Source organism: Phoca vitulina, unplaced genomic scaffold (genome assembly GCF_004348235.1).
Source record: "Phoca vitulina isolate PV1807 unplaced genomic scaffold, GSC_HSeal_1.0 scaffold18, whole genome shotgun sequence".
NCBI classification, from domain to species: Eukaryota; Metazoa; Chordata; class Mammalia; order Carnivora; family Phocidae; genus Phoca; species Phoca vitulina.
The window spans coordinates 3694518-3720898 of record NW_022589721.1 but is presented as its reverse complement, the minus strand read 5'-3'; the positions used below and the strand labels follow the sequence as shown (position 1 = coordinate 3720898).

The following is a 26381-nucleotide window of genomic DNA, read 5'->3' as shown; positions in this document are numbered from 1 at the left end:
ATAGTAAAATCATTTATTTATTCTTATACTTTTAAATGAATTGCCCATCCTCTAATATCAGTGGACTTTTTGGCTGGCCAGAGAACCAATTCACTCCCTCATGTCTCATATGCTTCCGTTCCAACATTTTTGAACATTTGTTTCAACTAACAGATCAACCACATTAGTTCATCATACTTTCAGAGTTGAAGGTTAGGGCATGGCGGCCAATTGCTGTTAACTGTATGATTTCTTGTTTCTCAGGATTGTATTTTTTATTTGCTCTCTCTCCCTCTCTCTCTGTTTCTCAAAAATGTATTCCTCCAGCAATGGTGCATATTCTTTAATAAAATGCAGATCAAGGCATATTCTATGATTGTTCTTAATGCTTTAACTAATTCATATAAAGAGTACCAGAGCTCTCTGATATTGTCTGGTAGTGTCCGTTTTCACAGCCCTCTAATTAAGTCGAAGTGTACCACTTTCCTTTAAGATCCATCTCCTCCTGATACACGTTTTATTCCTGTTCGCAGAACCCTGGTTACTATTACCCATTATTTCTCCTTTAAATAATTGTTTTACCTCTCAGCCATTCATTTGTCTTTCTGGTTATTCCTTTCATAGCTTCAATTGCCTATTAACTGATATAATAATGCTGATATTTTCCATGGCTTTGGCTGTTTTCATCCAGGGATTTCAAAGTGCTTTTAAGATAGCTCTGTTGCTTTGTGGAAGGCAATTAATAAGACAAAGAGAAATAAAGACCCGAAAAGTGAAGGAGCCCATGTATATTCACACACTCAGACCATTGGAAAATCTTTAAATTTCATTCATCTTCGAATCACTTTGGTTAGGCAGTCTAAAAGATAACTGATAAAACTGGAAGTACAGGAAAATGTAGTGATGCAGTTTGCTTTGATTCCTAAAGACTGATTGGGGTCAATAAGATTTGAAGGTCACTGAAATACAAAGGCAAAGGATTTTGACTCACGTTGTTCTTCTGACAGACCTCTTTCGGTCGGTCAAAATGTCCCCTGATTTCAGGCCAATAGCTACCAGAGGCTTCCAGACCCCCTCAAAAATAAAACTGTTTCCCTCTTTGGAGAAATCCATTGCTGCAGATGTGAAGAGAACACCACAAATTCACCAGTAGGAGAACGGATAAACAAGTGACGCTACACACAATGGAATACTAGGCAGTCACAGAAAGACACACTGCGAACACACAAAACGACATGGATGAGTCTGTAAAACACTGTGTTGAGCAAAAGAAGTCACGAAGTATATGATTCCGACTCACATGATTTCATTCATATGAAGTTTAGAATAGAAAAAAACTACTCTATGTCAACAGAAATCACATGTAGCTGACTTTCGGAATAGGGGCGATCTTCTGGGGTGATAGATGTATTCTAGTCTTGATTGTATGCTTCAGATTTGTACGTTTCACTGTTTGTCGATTCGCTGTATGCCAAAATTAACATAAAAACCCAGGTTAGGGAAACTAGAATTAGTTGCACTGGAATTTTTCTTTAAAAAAATGCTTTATTTATATTTTTATTTATATGGTAATTCATCTTCTACCTTTCAGTATTTTTCAAAATAAATTCTTTTTCGGATTAGATTTAAGTCTGTTGTGGGCTAAATTGTTTCATTAATTTGGTAGGCATGTCAAATTCTAACATGATTAAAAGATAAATGCATGGGTGGGAATAAACACCATTTAATTTGTAGGCAATGTCGTCTTGTGAAAAAAAGTATTTATACCTCAGTAGCTATAAAACCTTGGTCAAACATATTCTCTGGGTTTTTTTTGCCTGCAATAATTACAATAAGCTTGGCAGAGTAGCTGCATGAAGCGGACGAGGTTTGCTATAAAGTAAGTGCTCAACAAAATTTAGTTCCTTTTTTTTTTTCTTTTAACCTCAAATATTTTCTCTCTGTAGAGAAAGCCAGATGTGGACCCGCATATATTTTCCATGTAGTTCTGTGTATTTGGTATGACTAGCACCCGGGTAGGATGCAAAACAAAGCTGCTACTGTATAATACGAAATCTCATAGGATAGAAAAGCATTAACAACAAGAAAACTATCAGCTCATCTCACTCTTTAAATATAAATTGTTATCTGTTTTATTGCTTCCTGACCCAATCTATTTTCTCCACTTCAAACTGAAGAAACCAGGGCAAAAAGGGAAGGGAGAAAAGAGAAGCCAAACATTCATCTATTCTTTGAACAAATATTTCTCGAGTGCTTCCTATTAGTCAGGCATTGATCCCAAACTCTCCCTGTCCCTAGGACTTAGAGCTGGAATCAGAATACAAGTAAATGCTTTCAGGGAGATACTGTTTATGGAATGTTCGCTAGATAAAAATCTTCAAAAACTTTTCAATATTCTTTTCTCAAGTCCTGTTAGTGTTTCAGTAGGAGCAAACATAATAATGGTCTCCTTCCTGCTTTTGAGAGCAGCTGAGATTCTTCTATTGACACAGCCTCTAGAATTAAACTTGAAAAACCAGAAGCAGGGAGTTCCCATTAAGAGTCATGGCCTTGCAGACTTTCCCCTCCTCTTTGTCCCACAAAGCCAGAATTTTCTGACCCAGAGGGCACAGTGTGGGACTCATCTGTTTTCTTAAGCATTTCCTGGCTAGGGACGTACCACTGTAGTGGTGGGAGGAGAGAGTGACACAGAGGAGATTTATTCACAACTGCACTGGATGAGGTAATTATCAAAGTATCTATTTAATCTCAGATTACTAATGGGCAGTATATTGGTGTTACAGGCCAGGACCTTAAGGCTCAGAAATTTACTAGTAAGTTATGGGGGAAAATGCCACCATTTTTTTTTTTTTTTTTACTGAAAAAGTTAATTTTCAGAGGTCAATAAGTAAATCCCAGAGCAAATACTTTTAGGAGCTAAGAGGAGTTCTTTCATGCACTCATTTGTTTCTCTTCTTACTAGTTTCTCTGTAAAAGAGGCAGGCTGTGTATGTGTGTGTGTGTGTGTGTGTGTGTGTGTGAGAGAGAGAGAGAGAGAGAGATGAGAGTGAGAGTGAGAGTGAGAGAGAGAACAACTTGAACCCTTGAATCAGTTTCTGATTATTTTGTCACGAGTACAGGGATTATTGTCTTCCATGCCTACTTATACTTCTGCCTACAAAATTGCCGGGCACATAGTAGGCCCTCAATAAAAACCTGTCAATGAGTGAAAGAATGAAAAGCAGAGATAGGTTCAATTGGAGCTGTGTCGTTTGTTAGTTTTGTGACTTGCCGAGTTATTTAAGCCCTGGAACTTCACTGTCGCCATTCTCAAACTGGCAAGAGTTGCAATATTTTCATAGGATAGTTGTTAGCATTTAATACTTCCATGTCCAGGACAGGGCTCTGCAGAGGCTGAGCACTGGGTGTGGTGAACTCCTTTCTCCTTCTGCACACAGTCTTCCTGATGGTAATGATTTAACATGTTGTTAGAGTAGACACTTGTGTTAATGGGATGATTCTTTTGGTGACTTTTAAATACGTTGAAGTGGGCATGCAGCATTCGGTCTAAGAGAGCACTGTTTGTCATTCTAGAGCTCTCTAACATAATTATGTTCCAAGGTAAGAAAGGAAAGTCCAACTTTATAAAAATAATCATAAGTTGAAGAATTAAACATGTAATTAAGTTTCCTTGTGGTTTGAATATTATAACCAGTGTAATAAACCAACCCGACAGTGAGACTTTTATGGTTTTGAACAAATTCCAATTTTTATTCTAGGGATTTTATTTACCAGGAAAGCGTAAATAAGTTGTTCTCAAGCTAAAGTTAACAGTTTATTTGGGAATTTGAATAATATATAGTTCCTTGGCTTAAAATGGTGGGAAGCCAAAAACCTAAATAAACCTATATCACAGTAAAGGCTATATCAGAAGACTTTATTTAATGGGGTGAAGAAAATATTTCCTGATTTTTTTTTATTACTATAGGGCAGATGTGACACCATTAGTTTTCTTTCTGTCATAAATATAGACGAGTAGAATTTGACAGGCATCACTATAAAATAAGTTATAGATAAGTTCAGGCATCTTTCCTTCCACACAGACCTTTCACACCGGGTTCTGATGGGGCTGCCTGAATAGAATGACCAAGGTTTGATTTTCGGCTTCTAGAGTCATGGTTTCACCTTGACAACAGTTCTTTCATTTCCAGCAGTAACATTTGCTAGGATCCCTAAGGTGCTTTCATTTTTGTAAGTAGTGTAAAAAAAAAAAAAAAAAGGATAGGAGAAAAAAAAAGATAAATCTTAATTCACATGCTGCAGGACTATCTCTGTGTCTCCGGCACAAAACTTCAAATCCAATCCAAGAACTGGATGTGTATTAGAAGTCTGCAGATTTAAACCTTGTCCACCATGATCAAACTGGATTTATGGAGCATCATAACTCTCCAGACACCATCCAGCAGCTTATTAATTTAATAGACTCCTGTCCATTCACTGATGTTCCTGCCCTGACAGTCTCTCAAGATAAGGTGAAAGCCTTTTGACAGGACAGAGAGCATATATATTTTCTTCTGTTTTCTCGTGGATGGGGTTGTCGACAACTTGAAATGTGTGGCTCAGCAAATTTGTTTTTTTCCTTCTCTTTTTTTCCCCTTTTGCTGTGCAGGAAGGATGACAGAGATGAGCCTCTAGAGAGTCCCAGGGTTCAGGGGGCCTGTGTTTCCCCTAACTACTTATTTAGCATTTTGTTTTGCAAAATAACAATGGATTGATTTAAAGGCCTACACTTGGGGACATTTTCACTATGAAAAGAAAGAGTGTTACAATTTAATGCCTAATATAAATTAAGAGGTGTTGGAAAGAAGAGGAAAAACAGCAATAAATGTTCCCATTAAAGAGAGTACAGCAACATTTTCTTTTCTATAATCCCATTTGTGGGAATGAGGGAAGTGCCAAGAAAGATAGCACTCAAGCTGTTGTATATTTAAAGACAAAACAGGAAGAACTTTTCAACATTCTTATTTTTCCTTTATGATAGTCTCATGCTCTACAGTTGTGCTTGTTATCTGCAAATAAATTCACAAGTCTCAGTGAGTTATTACAGTGGTATATTGCAAGGTTAACTATTGCCATCCTTCAGGGCATCCTTCTGTTAAAGTCACGTCAATAATCATGAGACCTTGGCTCCCCAAACTTATATGTGCATGCAGATCACCTAGGATCTTGTTAAAAATGCAGATTTGGATTCAGTAGGCCTGAATGGGGACTGAGTTTTTGGTGTTTCTAATAAGCTGACGCCATATTGCTGGTTGGCAGATCACATATTAAGTGTAAGACATTAGCTGAATTTTTTAAAAAAAGATAATTTAGATATAAACAAATTATACACTAGTATCATACCAAGGTGAAATGTAACTTGAACATATCACCAAAAGTTCACAGATTCCCTACCTGCCATATAGTGGGTACCCAACTAATATGTCAGTGAAGTGAAGAACACACAACTCCCAAATTTCATGTAATGGCCTCCTTTTTATCATCTCCCTTCATTACATGTGTAAAGATGATGATCTAAATTTCATTTGAGATAGTTAACTAAAATGGTGTATTTAAAGCCAACGATAAGATAAAAATTAATTTGTTTATTTTCCTATACACATTTTCTCCTTACTTCATCTTACCAATAGAGAGCTATTTTTACCTGTATCTCTACTCAAAATGCAAAACTATGAAGGAAGATTTCTCAACTAAACTATTGTTTGGCCTAAATGTCCTTCATAGGCCATTTATTTTGCTTCCCTAGACTTAAGATCAGACCATTCTGGACTTAACAGGTGAGAATATTTCACGGCCAAACACACAATTTAAACTAGAAACCTGCACTCAAAACACACCAGGATAGCAGAAATTATATTTAAGAGAGGTAAGATTTAATTTGCATTGCAAACCTAGTTTTTGGCATTGACAGACTTCAAATGATTACTTACTAGTTTATTGATAAGTTTTATATCTTTTTCGTGGGGGAGGGGAGTAGAAATATCACACATCACTCATTAGGTCAAATTCATTATGAAACCTTAATTTCCTCATTAGGGATATTTGGCAAATATTCTGAAAATGTTGTTGTCATAAGAACCTCTGAGGCTTCTATTTTTTGAAAGTGTGCACAAAGTAAAGGGTGCTGAACTGGAAAGCAGTCATTCTTGAAAATCTTTACTGACAACGGAGACCAGACAGTGATGATAAATACCAGATTTCTGAAGGAAAAACTGGCTTCAAGTAATTTATTCTCATTGAATTCCAATGGGCGGTAGATAGGACTACATAAATAGATAGATAGAAAGATCTTATCTGTTTATACTTAAATGTATGTATTTCGGATCCATTCCCTTGGTTGGGATATTCTTCCTTGCAACACCACGATATACTATCTTGGTTGACCCCACTGTTGTCTGACGGTCTTCACGGACCTCAGACAGACTAATGAGAATATATCTTCTCTGAAGTACTATTGTATGTCATGGCATAGAAGGTGACCTTTTAAGTTTAAAAATAGCCTTCAAAAATGGGGTTGACTTATACACCAAGAGTAAAATGAAAAGCTTCCAATTTCAGGTCTCAGAGTGAAGACTTGAGGTCTGGCTGACTTTCCCCAGTGAAGAGCTGAGAACGACAGACACAGTTTCTGTCTGACAGGAGAAAGTCAAGTGGATCCAGAAAGAACTGCCTCGTAACAGTGAGCCAACATCTTGGCATGACTGGTACACAAAGATGTCAAATAAAACCCTATGGTTTTATGGCATCTTTTGCATGCATATAGATTTTAGTTTTTCTAAATTCTTGTATACATCTTCATGCTAACTGATGGAGCACCATGTCTGCTATGTATATATGGGACATTCCAAAGAAATCCTCTTGTACCAGATTCCCTAGCATTTTAAAAAGCTTGCTAAGGCATGGGATGCTTTTCTAAATATGAGAATAAGCACTTTAGGTACTGGATTTTCAAATAATTTCCATACAAGTAATTTCTGAAACTAAATCAAGTCACACTAGAGTTTTTACTCTGTTGAATAATGCATCATAAAAGCCATTAAATAATAATTCAAAATTCAGTGAGTGTATACTATGCACTGTCTGTGGAGTTACAGAGGTGAGAAATGGAGGCACAGCATTTGAGGTGTTCACCTCCAACTTGGGACAATGACAGGCTGCTGTGGCACTCTCCCCCTAAGGGATAGGGCAGGGAAGGCTGTTCAGAGGAACTGATATATGCTAAGTCTTGAATGGTACCTGTTAGCAATGATAAAGATAACTAGAAAATTATCAGGCAAAGGGAACATGATGTCCAAAGACAGATATGAACAAGCAAAGGATATTTGAGGAATTTCAAATAGATGAGCATAGTTGAAGTATAAGGGTATATGTGGAAGATGAGTGAGAAATGAAGCTATAAGGAATAGGGTAGCTAAAAAATATAGATGAGATAATTTATGGGAAGCATCAATAAGGAGAGAGAAGACCAGAGAATGACAACATTTAGTGGATGGCCAATGATGGGGACACCTGCCACTGGATGTAGAAAGGGATAATCTGATCAAGCGCAGTAGAATAAAAAATCGGCCACAAGAAACCACAGGACAGTGAGAGAGTCACTTCAATAGAATCGCAGAGGCAGACACTGGAATGAAGGGAAGATGTTGGAATTTAGGAAGTCAAAGAAGTGAATGCAGAACACTTTACAGAAGCTGCCTAAGAAAGGAAGCAGAGAGGGCTTTCTGATAAGTCTGATGAATTGATTGTATGCATTTATTTCTATCCCCTTTTGCAAATATGACAGTAAAGAGGGAAACAAAGGTGATAGGACAAAGAGTGCAGAATAGGCAACAGGAGATTAGAAAATCTTGGAGGCTAGAAAAACTGATGGAGTGATAGATGACAAAGCAGAGCACAGCAAGCTGAAATCCAAGGATCTAAAGAGCAGCTGGCCAAACAGCAGCAAGCAGACTTATTCCACAGAATCCTGGAAAAAATCAGGAATTGAAGGCATCTGGTGCCTTGAAACGTAGGGTGAGCAGTAGACCTAAACTTTGTAAGAATGACATTCTGAGTAAACAGCTGTGAGCTTCACATGCTCAGAGGTAAGGGACAGTCCCTTGGCACTCTGTTAGGAGGTGGAGGCTGAGTCTTTGGAGAACTGGGACAGAGGCTTCAGATCCAGAGAGAGTCTCAGCAAAGGGTGATGCTAAAGTGTCACCTGAATTAGAAGATTTAAGGAACAATCTATATTCTTAACAAGAGATAGGGCCTTTCCAACATACCACCTGGTCCCTTTCACCCACTACATCCTCAGATTGCTGGCTGCAAGGTTCATAAATCTTAGACATGAGACCAGCATTTTCTGCAGGAGCTAAGCATGCTCAGACAAAAAATTCCATATACTGTTATTCAGGGACCTCATTATCATGGCTGGGTTGCCATCCTATGACTCCATGTAAAACTCACCAGATGACATCCCATGACCCTGTGCAAAACCCGTCAGTTGACATTCTATGACTCTGTGCAAAACCTACCACCTACCAACTCATGCTGTTCTTATATTTAGCCTTTAGTGTCCACTCTTCAAAGAAGAAGTAGACACTCATGGATCTCTAGCCATTTAAGGAAAGCTTCAGTACCAAATACAGGAACCAAAACAGGAAAGAAAATGTATGAAACAATGCACAGGACACACAACTTCATAAACATCCTTCAATTTTTATCTTCAGAGATACAGGAACGAATATCCATACGCCAAGAGCAAGATGTTGAAAAAAATAAACTGTCAGAAAATAAGAAAGACCTCCTGTAAATTAGCAATATAATAGTTAAAATTCAATAATGAAGTTAAAGAATAAAGTTTGAGGACATCTCGGAAAGTTGAACAAAGTCAAGGAGATGGTTGTGGAAACTTTATTCAATGTATATTGTATTGCTTTCCATGTTAACGGATGAGCTGCAACTCCTTTGTTTATCCATTCACTCATTCACAAATATTTAATGAGCACCTGCCAGGTGCCATGCACTGCTTAAAAAACAGACAGAATCCCTATCTTTGAAGAATGCTCATTCTATGGGTGAGATAATGACATTAAAATTATAAATAAATGCTAAAATGGCAAATATGAAGATAAAGAAGAGAGGATGTTATAAACTGAATAGGTTCGCTCAATTTTTATGTGGAAGCCCTAACCCCTTGGGAGAGAATTTAGGTCATGATGGGATCAGTGCCCTTATAAGGAGAAACACAGGGGAGCTCTTTCTCTCTCTCCCTCCACTACGTGAGGATTCAGCAAGAGGGTGGCCATCTGCAAACGAGGAAGAGGACTCTTATCGGTCTTCAAATCTGCCTGCACCTTGATCTTGGGACTTCCCACCCTCCATAATGGTGAGCAACAAATGTCTATTATTTCAGTCATCCAGTCTCTGCTGTTTTGCTGTAATAGCCAAAGCTGACTTACATAGAGGAGAAAAAGGAAAGAAGGAGGGAGAGAAACAGTAGTAGTTAGGCAGACCCTCCGTGAAGGCAACATTTAGAGAGTGTTGTGAATGAAGTAAGAGAGGGAGCAATGTGGGGGCAAAGCACAGTACAAAGGCCCTGAGGCAGAGGCATTCTTTGTACTAGCAAGCAAAAGCAAGGGGGCCTGTGCCATGGAACGGAGTAGTTGGGGAGTTGTAGTAAATGTAACCACAGAGGTACCTAGGGGCAGATCATGAAGGCTGTTAAGCCAAAGTAATGACTTTGTAGGTTTAGTTCAGGGATTGACAAGCTTTTTTATAAAAAGCCAAATCGTAAATATTTTAAGTTTGCAGGCTAGAGGGTCTCTGCAACTGCTCAACTCTGTTCTTATAGCCACAGACAAATACAAACAAATAGGTTTAGCTGTGTTTCAACTCAACTTTATTTACAAAAATAGGCGGCGGGCCCGATTTGGTAGCAGGGTCATATCAATCCTTGCATGATATCAGTGTGATTGTGATGGGAAAACTCTGGAGGGTCCTATTCACTTGCACTTTCCCACTTTATCTGTGAAACAAGAAGCAAGGTCATCATCTAATGAGGGATGCTATGTATCTGGGGAGACAGAAGTCTGAAATAGTCACCTTGAACACTGATTAGGAAAATAAGTCTGTATTGCTAGGTTACATACACTGAGGGTTCACATTCACCTTGTGGTCAAATGTAATACCAACTGGTCAGCAATGGGTTTTGTTGCTGTTATTTTGTTGTTGTCATCAGTGGTGGTGGTTGGTTGGTTTGATTTTGACCACATTTGTATGGCACTCACTGTGGATCAGGCACTATTCTAAGCACTTCACAGATATTAATTTACCTAACTTCTGGTGCTCGAATGTACCCAGGGAAAAGTGGAGAGTTGGACTGACCAGAAAGGGGGTATTGTCAGGCCAGTACAGTAAAGGTCAGAGAGAGAGAGAAGGGTGAGGAGGTACGAGAGAGTGACTGGAATCATGAGCCCATAGAATTCAAGCCAGGTAATCTGGAATTAAGGACGGGGGGTGGGGGTGGGGCTGGTGGACAGGAAAATGATGGTCGTAGCGGGGAAGGGACAGAGGTTCATTGGAGCTGAAAAATTATAGGAGTCAGGTAACAAGTAGATCAAGGTGGATGACAGACTACTGTCTTCTAGAGGGGTGTAGCTATGATAAAATTTCCTTGACAGACAAAGTCTTAGTTTTATTAAGGGATGGACCTAAGATGAACCTTGGACACTCACATCTTACTAAAATCCCAGTGTGATTGTGTGTGCCTCAAAACTTCCGGTAACTCCCCAATGCCTCCACTGCAAGGTCTTCAGACTGAACATTTAATGAAACGCACAACATGGCCTTCAGAAACTTTTGGAGGTTTCCTCACTGGTTTTATTTGTAAATTCTCTAACTAAAATGTGTGCCAATACTCTCATGAAAACACTGTATACACACTGTAGTCCGCAACCTTTACACACACAATTCCAACCTCCTCAAATGCCTTTCCCCATTTCTCAAACATATATTCAACTTTCAATATCCAACCAAAACTCCACAATCTCTGTCAACTTTCTTTGACCATGTAAGACTGAACTCAGTATTATGCAACCTTCATCAATTAAGGTCTTCCAATAAGTTCCTTAAGCTGGGGTGGGGGTATTTATCATAGTCTTTTGTATCACTCATGACACCTGCATCCTATCATGCACAAAGCATTAGCTCAATTACTTTTATTTTATTTAGAAAATTATCTTGTGAAACACAAATTGTCAGGACATTCACAGAGATACTAAAGAAAAATAATTATCTCACTAAGGAATAATTTAAATTCTATGGATGAGAGACATTTTGTGGGCAAGGCAAAGATTTCTTTGTTCTTTTAGTTCGGGTTGTATAAAAAGGAGAGCAAGAATGTAGTTAAGACAGAGAATGATTTTCATTTGCAAATATTTTTCCTAAATTATATGAGGAAAATAATCTATGTGAAGAAAATTATAGAAGAGGGATATAAAAAAATCCTTCCCAAATCTGACCACCTCTACAGAAATACTCTTATAATTTCAGGGTATTTCTTTCAAGTATGTTTCCCTGCACATGCACTTTTTAAACATAATTATAACCATAATCATACTAGGAACAAACTTTATATTGTACTTTTTCATTTGGAATTATAACATAATAATTTCTTCTACATAATACAGTTTTCAAAAAGTAGTCACAGTATCTCACTCTGAAAAATATCTACCCTAAAGAGTCCCTCATTTTAGCTGTCAAAGATACTTTTGGGGGTAGCTTTCAAGATCAGCATCTCTTTGAATGACAAGCTAACATCCCTGAATGATAATGAGTCACCTCTCAAAAGACCCCACTCTTCATTTCTCATTTTTATTCTTATAAAACTGATATATTCTTAGTTCTTATCATTTGCCAACATCCTGACTGGGTTTTTACCCCTAAGAGACAAGATGTTTCATTCATATATGGGTCCAGGGTGGTTTAGGATATTTTTTCTCCACTATAGGATAGCACATCTAATCCACTGGCATAATTAATGGTATTATCATGCAGGGTTATTTACCAACATTTCATTAAGGAAATTCATAGTGATGTTGATATGAAAACAAATGTATTTTCTCACGTCACACAGCAAACATTAGTAATAACTAAGGACATAAACTAGCCAGTATATATGATCAGACCCAGCCTGAAATAACCCAAATAAATCGCTAACATCATTTAAAAACTGTAGACATGTAGGAAGAAAAGGAAATGACAGAATGCCTGATATTTGCTGAAGTTGCTGTCGTTCTGCAATTTGCAACAGACAGCTCTACTGTAAATTAACATAGTCACTAGCGGGGTCACTTGTCTTGACCTTAAGAACCCCTCAGAAATGACAATTTGAATCCAAATGGTGGTTTTCTAAAGCAGCCGTTTTTACAATCACTGATTCCTAGAATAGGCACAATAAATTACTCACTCCTCAAAACATCTCTCATTTACATAGAACATAACCAGAAAGAGCCTCAGATGTTCATGAAACATGTTGGGTTTTCGGCATCGCGTTATCCTGTGGTGCTCTGCAATCAATTACTGTTATACCACCATCATTAATAATTTTCTTAATGAAAATGATTCTGTTGATCTCCGTTGTATTTTAATTATCAGAGTTAAGCATAATTACACTGCAGCTCTGAGCTGGCATGTGGACTCCTTTAGGGCGCAATTTTGTTTTAACACACTGATAATGTAATTTTACATTGTGTCAGTTTGTTTGGTTATTATCCAGTTGTACAATTCCACTGTATTCCTGATAACAGATAATAACCTTAGTACCTCCTATATCCTGAAGTCATTTAAAAAGCAATATTGGAATTCCGCGACTAGCTAACTTAATCGTCTTATGATTTTATAATTCCAGCTGCTAAATATTGGGTGCAGGCACCCACCCTCTCTTAAGAATACCATAAAACTAGACAACAGTTATACATTTTCTATGAATTACAGAATGGTTAGATAAACACTTAAAATATGAGCACAATTTTTTTTCTTTTTAAAATAGCTTCTTATTTATATTGTATTAGGCTCTTTAGGTGAAGTTAAATGGGAACTTGTAGGCTACTCTGAAAATTGGCTGCCATGTTAGACAAGGCTGTTGTGTCAAAATTCTAGCAACATGCAGCAGATGCACTGTTTCAAGATGGGAAATCATCCAGACTTTGCAAGAGTCCTCATCTAAAGAATCTTTGTTTTGAAAAGTTGATCAATTTAGTCAGTGTGCACAATGTTGCTCATCCAAGTTAGGTCCTATTAGAATTTCTGTCATTATTTCAACAGTGTCTAGTATAGGATCTTGAACATAGTAGACAATCAATAAAAGCTTAAATGAACTCATTGCATGGTTACATTTGTGCAAACAAGCAAAATCAGAATGCTGAGGATGGTCACAGAATGATTTTGAGATTGGTCTACTACGTGACTTTAAATTGCTATGGTCTTTTTTTTTTTTTTTTAAAGATTTTATTTATTTATTTGAGAGAGAGAATGAGATAGAGAGAGCATGAGAGGGGGAGGGTCAGAGGGAGAAGCAGACTCCCCGCTGAGCAGGGAGCCCGATGCGGGACTCGATCCCAGGACTCCAGGATCATGACCTGAGCCGAAGGCAGTTGCTTAACCAACTGAGCCACCCAGGCGCCCTAAATTGCTATGGTCTTAAAAGCAAGAGATATTAGCACAAAGTCCTGCTGTCACTGCTATTTTAGCTCACCACAGAATGAGAGAAAAAGAACACAGAGCTGCTGATAAACATGGATGCAAATTCGTGAAGAAGAGCAATAACCTGCAATCTTGGCGCAGTGAAGGGCATCATCAAAACTCTGTTAACTGTATAATTGGGAACTGAAAGTCAACATGCTCAAGACTGAATCCCAGTTTCACCACGTATGAGCCAAAGATCCTTGAATTATTTACTTATCTAAACCCTCAGTTTACTCATCTGTAAAGTTCTGATAATGCTGCTTACATCATGAGCCTGTTGTAATAGTAAATAAGAAAATGTAGGTACAGTGTTTAAAACAATGCCTGCATAGAATAAGTGCTTCATAAATGGTGACTGCTATATTAGTATTAATAGTGTTATCATTATCATCTTGATACTAGACATTTACATAAGACTTCCACTAAAAATAAAAATACCATGTGTTCAAGGGGAAAAAAGTAACATCTTCAGGCAAAGGCTTCAGGCCCTTGATTCTATAAGACAGTTCTCAGCAGAAACTGTGGTGTGGGTTCAACAGTAACTGAATGAGAGTTTTGGAATCCCCGGCTATCAATCTGGTATCAGATGACAGGTTTTCTTGTACACTTGCTTGATACCAACATAAAAGTCTGCTTTCATTTCCTCAAGTTTGTACTGACATGTCCACAAGGGCAAATTGGATTGAGTGTAAGATAATTAGCAATATAATATAATAATATACACAGTTAAGTTCACGGGGTTCTTCCTCTCAAAAATTCTGCAACATAGCCAGGGCTATTCCATTTTCACAGCTGAGGAAATCAAGATTTATAGCATACGGGATTTGCCCAAAGTCACATACTACAACAGTTTTTTTTACAATGATACTGTGCTTTCACATAAAAACAAATCTGTGGTTAAGGTGGGAGTGAGGGTTAACTGATACTTTTTCATCCTTTCGATTGACAGTGTTTATTCTCTTAGTCTTGATACCTAGAGAACGTGTCTACTCTGAAACGACAACTCCACGAAAACCTCAATTATTCCTTATTTTAAATGAACTGAATGAACAAATCCACAAGCTCAAGGCTTAATTCTGAGTACTCAAAAACAAAAACAAAAACAACTTGAAGTAACCTATTTACTTTTAATATGTGAGAAAGTTCACCGTAGTGGGCAAACACTATAAGGTAAAGAACACTGTGGTATATAGAGAAGAAAAGTCGATCTCCGATGCTCAATAGGCATTAGCAGATTTTAGGAGTTAGTGGGCAGGCCTTGCTAATCCTACCCCCCAGCATCCTCCCTTTAACTTCAGCACGGGGCTTTCCAGTCTTTTTCCATTGGAGATAAGTAAATTAGAATTATCTGGAGTCTGTTGAGAATAATGGCAAAAAACAGATGACCCAACAAGTCTGGTCCATCAATGTCTGGATGAGCTAATTACTTTCTGGAATGACAGGGGGTAGTTGAGGCAGGGAAAAAGTACATCAGATTACAATATTAATGCCAAATACTATACTTTTTTACTTTGATAAAACAAGATGATGGCAGCCTGTCACATAGCACTGATATAATATAATTTTATAATAATTATTTGATGGACACACTGGTAATGAAAACTATAGTTACATTTAATTTTGCTATTAGCTCACATTTAATAATACTTTAAGAAGAAAGTATGCCTCTTAAATGGGAATAGTTACACATTAAGTGGCCTATCTAACACACCATAAGAAAATGATACCAAAAATTTCACAGGGCATTGAAAAAATGCTACACATACGCATTTTACATTTTATTTGTAAATAGGTACAGATATGTTCTCAGATAGCCAGGTCCTATAATAATGATTCTGGCATAGAAGTCATAAGTAATTTAGGTTCTTAGCTAGAAAATAAAATAAGGAAATGCAATTTTGGCATCAGGAATTTATTTGTCATCTTCGGCGAGTGTTTCTTAGACATTAGGAATGATGTGTTGCCTCTAAGTGCATGAAGTTAGCCCATCAAGCAACTATCCCTTTGTATCTATCAGCAGCACTTTGGTTTCATTTGGGGAATGATTTCTTCTCTATCTCAGTGGCTCATGTGGGGTTGATTCTACTCTAAGGATGATTGTAGTCTGCCAGGGAGAGTCACTGTGATTAATTGGATCAAAGACTGGTCTACGGCCATACCACCCTGAACGTGCCCGATCTCGTCTGGATCAAAGACTGGTATGTGATGTGCCCTAATCAAAACCCAGAAAAGCTGTTTTCATTGGAATGTCTGTGCTGGTGGAATAAGACTGGAGCTTCCCACTCCCTGAGGAGAATGTTTCTGAAAATGAAACCCACAAAAGAAAGAAGGGGCAGAAAACAGAGACAGTCTGGGGACAAAGTTTGAGCAACTGGATTAAGCTGTTCCTGAAATCCAGAATATCCTCGGACTTTCAGTCTTATGACACCCCTACCACACACCCCTACCAACACACACACACACACATGCACACACACACACACACTCTCTCTCTTTTTTTTTTTTGGATAAGCCAATTTCTTTTGGATTTCTATCACTTGAAAACAGTCCCAAATAATAAATAACATACATATTATGAAAATGCATTATGGATGTCCAAGTCAATACTTATTAAATCTAAATCACCAAAACCTTCCAACTACACAACTCTTTTGCTTTAAGGAGACTTATCATACCTGTAAACCTATGAAAACTGCAAACTCAGAATCCATGGGGTCCCAATAGGAGTGCTTCCTTGGGTCTTATTTTCCATGACTCTAACGATCCCTAGTACAATCATAGCATATTAAGGTATTCACAGAACTTTGAGACATAGTCTTGGTGAGCTATCCCTTCCCTCCAAAGGCAATCTGACTAGTGGGAATTAGTATCAGACTTCTGAAGCCCATCTAGGATATCAGAATAAAATTTACAGGAGAGTTTTTCTAAGTGTGTTACCCAGAACACTAATTCCAATGGGTGTCCATTTGAAAGGAGAAAAAAATATATATAACATATGGTCAAACAGGTGTTTTACTATAGAACTGCTCAGAGTATTAATGCCAGCAGGCATTGTGAGCTCTCAAAAGGGGCCATGATAGGCTATATTAGGTCACAGGGCTCTTTTTTCAATGAACTTGGGATTCTGTATAATGCATTTGGGGAGTGCCATACCATAATATATGCTCTTTGTGATTTCCAGGCATAAATACCCGAGTGATTTGGAAGAATTTACTAATCATATAATAATGGCAGGGGGAAATCAGAGTCCCACAGTACAAGGATATAGGGTTTGGAATGACCCAGATTCGAATTTGGCTCCATTATTAGCTCTCCATGACCAAGAACAGCCATACTACCTTTCTGAGTCATAATGGCAAACTATGTAAAATAAAAAACACACTACCCATGTCATTGAGCTGTTTGAAAGCCTAATGTGGGGAGAAATTATTCTAATATGTATAACTCAGACCCTAAGTTAGACAAATGCATGTTTGAACCCAACTCCCACCGCTTACTAGCTATGTGACCATGGCAAATTACTTAACCCACCTAACTCCAATTTCACCTTTTGTAAAATGGAGCAGTATATTAATTACCTCATAGGAGGTATTCAATGAAGATAAAACGAAATAATACCTATACACTAGTTATTGCAGTCTCTGCTGTTTGAACCGCAATACCAATAGTTCTTAAGTTGCACAATATCAAATTACCTTTTGTAGGTTAAGAACCATTAAATAGCCATAATGCATATGGTTCATCATTCGAGTATGTGAAATGCCTATTCCAGTTTCTGGCAACTACGCCTTTGTTTATCTGGTCAGCCAATCAATATTTATTTAGTGCTTTTTTTGTACAGGCAGCATACCAGACCAAGGATAGGAAGGTGACTGAGACCTCGTTCTTGCCCTTGGTAACTACAGATTAGATCAGAAAGGCAGGCAATGATAGCTGACCTGTTACTTTTTCTTTTGCTGAAAGTTAAGAGCTAACTTTTTAACCTTTTTTTCTTTTTTTCTAACTTTTAGCTTTTTTACTCTTTTTTGAACCCATATAATAATGATCGTAAAACAAGGTGATGAAGAACAATGAGAGAAACACATACAATCTGGTACAGAAGTCCCATGGAGAGGATTCAGCGGTGCTTAGTAATGGCGGCTATTAGTATCCATGTACAAGGCTAGCACGTAGTTGGGCTCAATGCATGCTTTATGAGTTAATTAGTAACCTTCCAAAAATTACTTTAAATTGTTTATTGCCAAAAGACCTAACATATAGCCAACCATAATCCAAACACATAAACATGTTCAAGTTAAAGTACTCCACTGAACGTGGAATTGCAATTTTGCCATATTTCTTTCCTTATATATAACAATATAACAATCATGGCTCCCAAAGGAATGGCTGATTTAAAAATGCAATGGATTTGGATTATGACAAGAGAACAGCTATTCTCTTGGTTCCTCCATATTATATTGCCATCATGGAGATAAGACATTGTACAACAAAAATTTATTCCTCGTAATTAATCCTACATTCCAAGGCCTCTTTTGTATTTCTGCATTCTGAATGTGGGCACGGGTAAACTGGTTCACTATACCATTTCCTTCCACTTTGATATATCATATTGACACATCCTGGGAAAATCACACTTCCCTTCGATCTAAAAGCTCCCACCAGCTTACCACAGGTATTTCAGGTTAGAAAAATGAGTGGGTTTGGGACCAGCAATTATAGAAGGAAAAAGAATATAATCAGATCCTGGTGTGCAGATTGTTTTTTTAGCTTGCAAATTCCCTCTTTCCGGTGTTTCAACTTTCAAAGGCTTATGGTAGTTTAAAGGCAATCCTCTTATAAGTGTACAAATTGTAATGATTATAGGAACAAGTTGTAATTGTTTCTAGCAAGTTTTTAAGAGTCTTTGATGTTATGATTAGTGTTTTATATGTTAATATATTGATAGGGGTGCTTATTTGCTTGTTCCCTTGTATGCTTTTATGGTTTCTAGGTTCAATGTACAAATAAATCTTTGATCTCAGTAGGTCTGTTTGGTTAAAAAAGAAAGCTAAAAGAAATTAAACATGAGAAGCCCAAGGTTTTGCAATATTTACGAAGAGGCACGATTAGGGATTTCACCGTAAGAGTACAGAGCTGGGGCCCATAACTTGAATATGGAGAAAAGTGCCCCAAACCACACCACACATGAAGAGGGGCCTGTGTCTGGAAGTGCTATCACGGACCTTCGGCTCTTTTGTAGCCAGGGTGTGTAGCTAGATGACGGGTCTAGGCTGATGTCACACTGAGCAAATCAAAGGTAAAGCTCTGCAAGCCATCGGCTTCCTCTTTCCCCGTTTGCCTCCTGCCTTTCAGAAATCACCATGGGGAAGAATTCTGTCTTTGCAATGGTTTCACTTTCAGCTATCCTAATCATGAGTGATTTCAAGAAAGTGGCTGGAATGCAGCGCCGCCTGGAGCATGTACCTGGACACGAATTGCTAAACTGCAAAAGGAATTTACTTTCTGTAATGTCTAAGAGGGAGGAACCTGGGATTTCATCAAACTGGCTATCAATAAAGCCAAAAGCAAGGAAGGTCCCAGTCACACCACTCAAATACAGGGTTCGGGAAGTGTGCGTAGTGCTAAGTCATTAATGGTATAACACTTTCTGTCTTATATTGTACAGGAAAAGCCCAGGACGCTTTGGTGGAAACACAGGTTAGAGAGATTCTTGAGAGAAAAAGGAAGAGAGAGGATTGCATTTCCCTTTGCGTTCCCATTACAGCGCACTTGGTGGGGTCCTACCTTGCTCGGGTTCCACAACTTGCCAAGAGAGAGGGAAATGATCCTGCATTTACCTTTGCTGTACACAATGCAGTTGTTTTGGTTGTCTTCCACTCCTTGCCAAGTCACATCCAGTAGCCACTTGGGACCAGCCGTCAGCACCATCGGGACCTGAGCCTTTGTCTTCTGTGGAAAGAATGATAACAAACAGATGCCATTTGCTTTCGTTGATTAAAAACTTGAATAATAACTGTACTAATCATTTTATTTTTACAAACAACTAAATCTCCCAAACCATAATCCAAGTCCTTATTCCCCTGTCTCATAATATCTTTTTAAGACGACAGAAGCTGTAAGGATTTCCTGCTTTCACTAATCTGAATGGTAGAATTATTATCAACGATTTTTTTTTTTCCTAAATGATACTGGATCAGATCTCCAAGATTAGACAGATCTCTTGCGGCTCTGAATTATAAAGAGAATGCAGATGACTTTCATTGCAAAGAGCAGAGTGTTTAGAAGTGAACTTTAGACACATTGTACTTTACTATCAACAGGATCTCACTATTTCCTGAAACAGACAGGAAAGAATTTAAAGAATCAGGATCCATTTCAAAGCTCTATCCTGAGCAACATTTATATTAGAGTAGGAATTTATTTCGAATGAATAATGAAATCTACCCAACCCCCTCTGCTAAGTGTGGATATGTAGTCTCAGGGTAACTGAAATAATAATAATGCTAATGATTCACCATACATTGTCTCCAGAAAGACTATAAAAGAGGACTCGTGAATAAATTCAGATGCAGAGCAACTAAAGCATGACATCCCTCGCTCTGAGAAGCACAGAAAGCGGGGAGACATTTGCCCTAGTTCTAACAAAGTATTTCCAGTTGTACGTTTTAAATATAAGGCTCAAAAGGTTCATCATTTTAGGCTGTTTGGCATCCAAATTATTTGTCTTTAATTACGTGAAACATGGCAGGAAATAAACTGGGGGGGAAACAAGTGAGCTTTAGCAAGACTGTTGTTTCCCGATGAGTCACAGTGAACTGGCATTCAGACTTTTATCATCCACCAGACCATGTCTGTATATCAAATATCACAAAACCACAACACAGACTACAATGCAAGGGTCTCAAGGTAATTTTTGAACTGAATCTTCACCTAGATATGATCCTGCCAAAGAGATCTCCGCTCATTCTGGGACTTCGCTGCAAATTTCCCAAATTGGCATTAATAAGTATTCACTTGAGGAGTTCCATGTAATCTGGTCATTTCAAATCCCTCAGGAATCTGGAAAACCCATTTCACCCGCTGAATGACAACAATGATAACGTCTGAGACACGGATCTATTGTTAGCTGCAAACCCATATTGACAACTAGGCATAAGGTGAATGTTAACCCATTTCTTGAAGTATCAATTATATTATAAGAGGTAAACTACCATAAAATATACTGTTTAATGAAAAAATCAACCATAATGGATAAATTTAAAAAAAAGAAATCTGAAAAAATATTTTAAAATATTAAAAGAGATGGTAAACCAGATCAATGGTGAGAAATATTAGCATAGTAATTATTTTTATATTCATACTTTGATTCATTTTAAATTCTTAATTTTTCAACTACATATCTTAATATTTGGCAAACATCTATCTGGTGCTTTACATGTTCAGAGAAACTTCTCTAGTAACAAACTATAGAAATTGTCCCTGAAAGAACAGTCTTGCAGGGTGGTTATGTGAAAATCCTACAGGAAAGAAGTAATTTTATATTATATCGTTTTTTTAATAATACAGGCAAAAATGTTATCAAGTTATCTTTATGGTTATTAGTCTGAGTGACCATTTTTATTTCCGTTTGAAAACAGAATTGCAGACAAGCAAGCTTCTTCAATCTGAAATGATAATGACCCATATCCATTTAAATATTAGGTCTTAATTATGCATATGTCTGCTTCTCTTACTACCAGAGAAACTGGTAAATCCACAGATCAGGGTCAGCAGGTCACCAAGCAGTAGGCAGAAGAAGTCACAGGAGAGAGTGCACCATTTCGATAAAACCGGATGTAGGAGATTTTGTGGTCTTATTGCTAACACCTTCTCTCTTCTGGTTTTAAAGAACAGAATTCAACAAAAGGCACCTCCCCCATTTCTACTGTACTGTTATTTCATGGGAAAGACATGCCTTTTATTTAATCTTTATACTCCATAGTTCTTAAAGCCACATAGATTTCTACACAGTAAATCAGCTCTTACAATTTTCCACAGATAATATGAAAAATAGATATTGATCACTTAAATTCTTTAGGGAATCTTTTAGTGTAGAGCAAATCAATTGATTTTGCTGATACTATAATCTTCCATCATTTATGAACATACAAACCACCTCCACCGTGGTCCTGTGTTTGGTGCTAGGAATGTGAGGACATCTTTTTGGTGAAAGATATGGATACATAAGAAAAAGTTTAATATAATGCAAAAAGTAGCACGGTAAGGAGTGCAAAGTCATGTGTAAATTGTTTTGGGATTAATGCAGGGCAAGAGAGAAACTTCTGTTGTGTGGATTCTGGGAAGATAAAGAGGAGGTAACATTCAGACAAGATCTTAAAGGATAAACAGGGAGAATTTGCAATTGGTGGTATAGAATGGGCAAAATCTGAGCAGTTTATGAGAGTCATAAGTACAGGAAATAGTGAGTCTTTCTGGGACTCTTTGGTTTTAACTACTTACAAAGTCGTTAGAGCTGTTCTTGGTATGTAGAAAGCACTAGATATGCATTAGTTATCATCATTATAATCATTATTATTATTATTGATAAGTGGAAGAAACATAACAGCAATTTGTCTGGAAGGGCAGGTGAGAAGCATATTTTGAAGGACCTTTTCATACCAGGCAAAACCCTTTATGCTTGAATTTCTAGGCAAAGGAAATCAGTTAAGACTGTTTAACCAGGAAGAATAAGGGTGGTACTATGTATGCAACTTGTGCAGGGATTTTCTTAGACACTTCCCTGACTTATTTAGTCCTGATGTCCATTCTCAGACTAAAAAAAAAACAACCACCAAAAAACCCTGCAACTCAAAGATTAATAATTTCTTTTGGGTTAAATAGCTGGTAGAAGGAGGATGCTATTTTTATGTCTAGCTTTGTTTCCAGACACTACCACTCCTGGGGTGACCAACCATCTGGGCTTTCCTGGGATTGAAGGGTCTCCCAGGATGCTGGATTTTCAGCACTTCAACCGGAAATTCCTGGGGAAACTGGGATGACTCGTTCACCTCCACACCTACTACTACTATGGTTAGAACAGTATTGGTGGTTTATATCTATTGAGCACTAAATGTTGGGTGTTGTACTTCTCCTCAATTACTTTTTTTGATTTTTAAACTCTAGGACTTAGGTATTAACATTTTCCCCATTTAGTACATAAGCAAATTAGGATTTGAAGGAATTAATTTTATGGTACAAATAAAAATAGTTAATTAGTATACTTCCTTAGAAGTAAGTTAGGTATCATGTGTTTTAAAACCTCGGAAATCTTTATTACACCTGGGCATAGGTAGAATCTGACTTATTAAGAAACTGAATCGAAGGAAAAACAATTTCTTTTCCTCTAAACCAATAAGGCAAAAGCAAAAATGTAGCAAAGACTTGCTGAAAGCTATACCCAAGCTGTAAAGTAAATAATAAGTAGATAAAAAATCTCAAGGGACCAGTTATTACAGTTTTGAGGAGGTAACTCAATTTCTTTCTGAAGAAGACAACTTTTGTAGAGATTGACTGACTTCAAAGAAGATTACCAAGTGTGAGAAGGAAGGAGTTATCCAGGATTATATGAAATCTACACTCCAGCAAAATCCATGAATAGAAAATAACAATAATATCCACATTGATCATTAGGTTTACTTTCCCATGTCTCTATCATAAGGACTCATACAAGTCTAGAATGTTAAGAGCTGGAAGCAACTTCGAAGTTCAATGAGTTTAATTCCCTAATTTCACAAATAAAGAAAGTAAGGCCAAGATGTTTATTAGCATCCTACAGAGGATATAGTTGGCATAATATGTTGGGAAGAGAGTGGATATAAAAGTTGTGATAGACAGAGAAACAGTGTCTATGCCCCAATTCCCTGGAACCTGGGAATATATTACCTTACTTGGGAAAAGGGATTTTAAAGATGTGATTAAAGTTTAGGACCGTGAAATGGTGAGAGTATCCTAGATTATCTGGATAGGCCCCATCTAACACATAGAAGAGAGAGGCAAAACAGTAGATCAAAGGGATTCCATATGAAAAGGATTCCACCTGCCTTTGGTGTCTTTGAAGATGGCATACTGAGGCTATAAACTAAGGAACACCATAGTGTCTGGAAACTGGGATGACTCTCAGTTACAGGAAGCAAGGAAACAGGGACCTCCGTTCTGCAACCTCAAGGAACTGAATTCTGCCACCAGCTCGAATGGTGGGAAAGTATTCTCCCCTAGAACCTCCAGAAAGGAAAGCATCCTGCTGACATCTTGATTTTAGTCTAATGAGATTCCATACTGGATCCGATCTACAGAACTGATAATAAATTTGTGTTGTTTTAAGCCACCAAATTTGTGGTAATCTGTTTCAGCAGCAATAGAAAACTAATACAAAAGGCATGTGGGTTTACTGACTTACAGTTAAAAAAAAAAAGACTTTAAGTTCTTATCAAAAGTACTCAAAAGTGTGAAACAGCTTCTTCTTCGTTGGAATAACAAAAAATCTACATTGTCATTCCACAATCATTAGATATGCTTAATGTTCTTGTCTTCAAGTACAAGAACATACATAGTGGTAATTGTAATAATTTCTGCTCCTACAATTAAGTATTTAAAACGTTTCATGATTTACCATCGACCTTACAGTTGGGATGGAACCAAAAGCACATTACTGTTCTTGGAGTCATATGGCCTCGGTTTGAATCCTACTACGTGCTATGGGCAGGCTCTGTGACCGGAAAACCACTTAAACTCAAATGTCCTGAATTTCAGAACACACATCTGCCAAATCATTTCTATCTCAAGGAAAGTCTTATAAAGCAACCAGCATGGTGTTTAGTGCACTGCAGATGCATGCCAAACTTTTACTGAATAGCTACATGAATAAATGAATTAAAAATGTCCAAAAACATTTACTGAATCCTTACTATTTCTCAGGTGCTGATCATGTTTGTCGCTATTTCCATAAAAGTCAAGACAAAAACTCTTAAGTATCCAATTTAAACCTGGTGGTAGTCACTGGCGCTACTGATCCGTTGTTCCCAGCTCTCTGCTTTCCAGATCTCTGTTCAAGTTAGGGATGGCCATATGACTTCACTGGACCAATAAAATTGAACAAGAGATGACCCATGTCACTTCCACAGAGAAGTTGTAAGAGCCAATGGACTCACCATCACGCCTTGCTTTTGCTGAAGTGATCGTGGAACCATGTAAGGAGGAAGCCCCAGGAATCATAATGGCCATGTAGCGTGATAAGAAAATAAACTTCTTTCTTTATGTAAAATGTTGCTGTGATATTAGAGTTGCTTGCAACCTCAGCAAAACCTAGCTTATCCTCACTTATGTAAAGGTTTTTTTTTTTTTCTTTTTTTCCTGTATTCAATAACCCATGGGTTTTTACAGGTTAAAGTTTGCACTTCATATCTAGGCGGTCTCTTTCAGGAATAAATCAATTCAAGGGACATAACAGGAGCCCTGAGTTTCAGTTAAACCGGCATGTTTTAAAAAGAAAAAGAAATAGTGTGCACTTTTGAGGCTCCGCATTGTAAGTTAGAAAAATGTGCACTCCTGGACACTGTTTGAACCCAGAGTTTCATGCTTCGACAGCCCACAACTAGACAAACTTGACAAGGACAAAATGGGTCAAAAGTGTCATTTCTTAGGAATAATTAGAATCATCTAATGTGGATAAAAGAGGTCAAACTAGCATCCACTTCTCACTAACCTTTGGAGTTACTGGACCGACAAAGGAGGTAGCCTTCAATAAATGTTTATACTCAAGCCAAAAGGTTAATGGAGATAAAAGTAGACAGCCCAAAGGTAAAGCACAGAGGATAATTCTAACCCAAGAAACTGGTGACATAATGCTGTCTTAGGGATTCCAAATTTTGCTGGAAATATTTGTTGAGGATTTCCAAAATGAGGCTTAGGAAGAGCTAGAAGTCTTAGGAAAATCTGACCTATGAGAAGAGCCTGACTTTACAGCCTTTTAAAAGAGCTAGAAGAGTCACTTGATGGAAAAATTGGCCTCCACTGACTTTAGTTGAGGAAATATAACAAAATCTCATTAGAGAATCTCAAGCCAATGCCATGAGAGGTAGTTTGATGCTGATAAAAATGCTCTCAGGATGTTGATTCCTTAACTGGGCAATAGGTGAAGAGGGCTTGAAGCCTATTTGGCAAAATTCATAGCTGTTTTAACAATTCATTGCTGTTTCTATTCTCTCAGCTATAAAAACATATTTGATAGTAGGCATAGAAAATTTTCCAAATTACTGTAGACATTAGATTTATATAGTTAGAACCAGAAAAATGGCCACTCTCCCCCAACTGAATTATTGTCTACATCTAAATGAAAAAATGGTACTGTATGTGATTTGACCTTGTACTTTACTACACAGTAAAAGTTTCAGTTAATATATCCAAACAGTTCTCCATACTGGAATTAAATTCAAACACAATCTGACAGTCACGAAAACATTGTATCACTCTCCCTTTAACTGTGTGAAGTCTCTGGTGACAGTGAGCTTGAATTTAAAAATTCCCTTCACCAACAGCCTATCCTATGGGCACAAAATAACTTAAAATCTTGGACTACCAAGAGTGGGGAGAAATGTCAA

The 26381-nt window shown here is 37.6% G+C and overlaps 1 protein-coding gene across 3 annotated transcripts in view; it reads right to left on the bottom strand.

Annotated features, from left to right (window-relative positions):
* Positions 1-26381, bottom strand: part of ZFPM2 (zinc finger protein, FOG family member 2) — a 450174-nt gene that overhangs the window by 136993 nt on the left and 286800 nt on the right. For 2 of the 3 annotated variants that reach the window (XM_032415653.1, XM_032415655.1), the window contains one exon: positions 19584-19695. In XM_032415653.1, the coding sequence (XP_032271544.1) occupies positions 19584-19695 (112 nt within the window). The remainder of the gene's footprint in view (positions 1-19583; positions 19696-26381) is intronic. The other variant, XM_032415654.1, reaches the window with a different exon arrangement.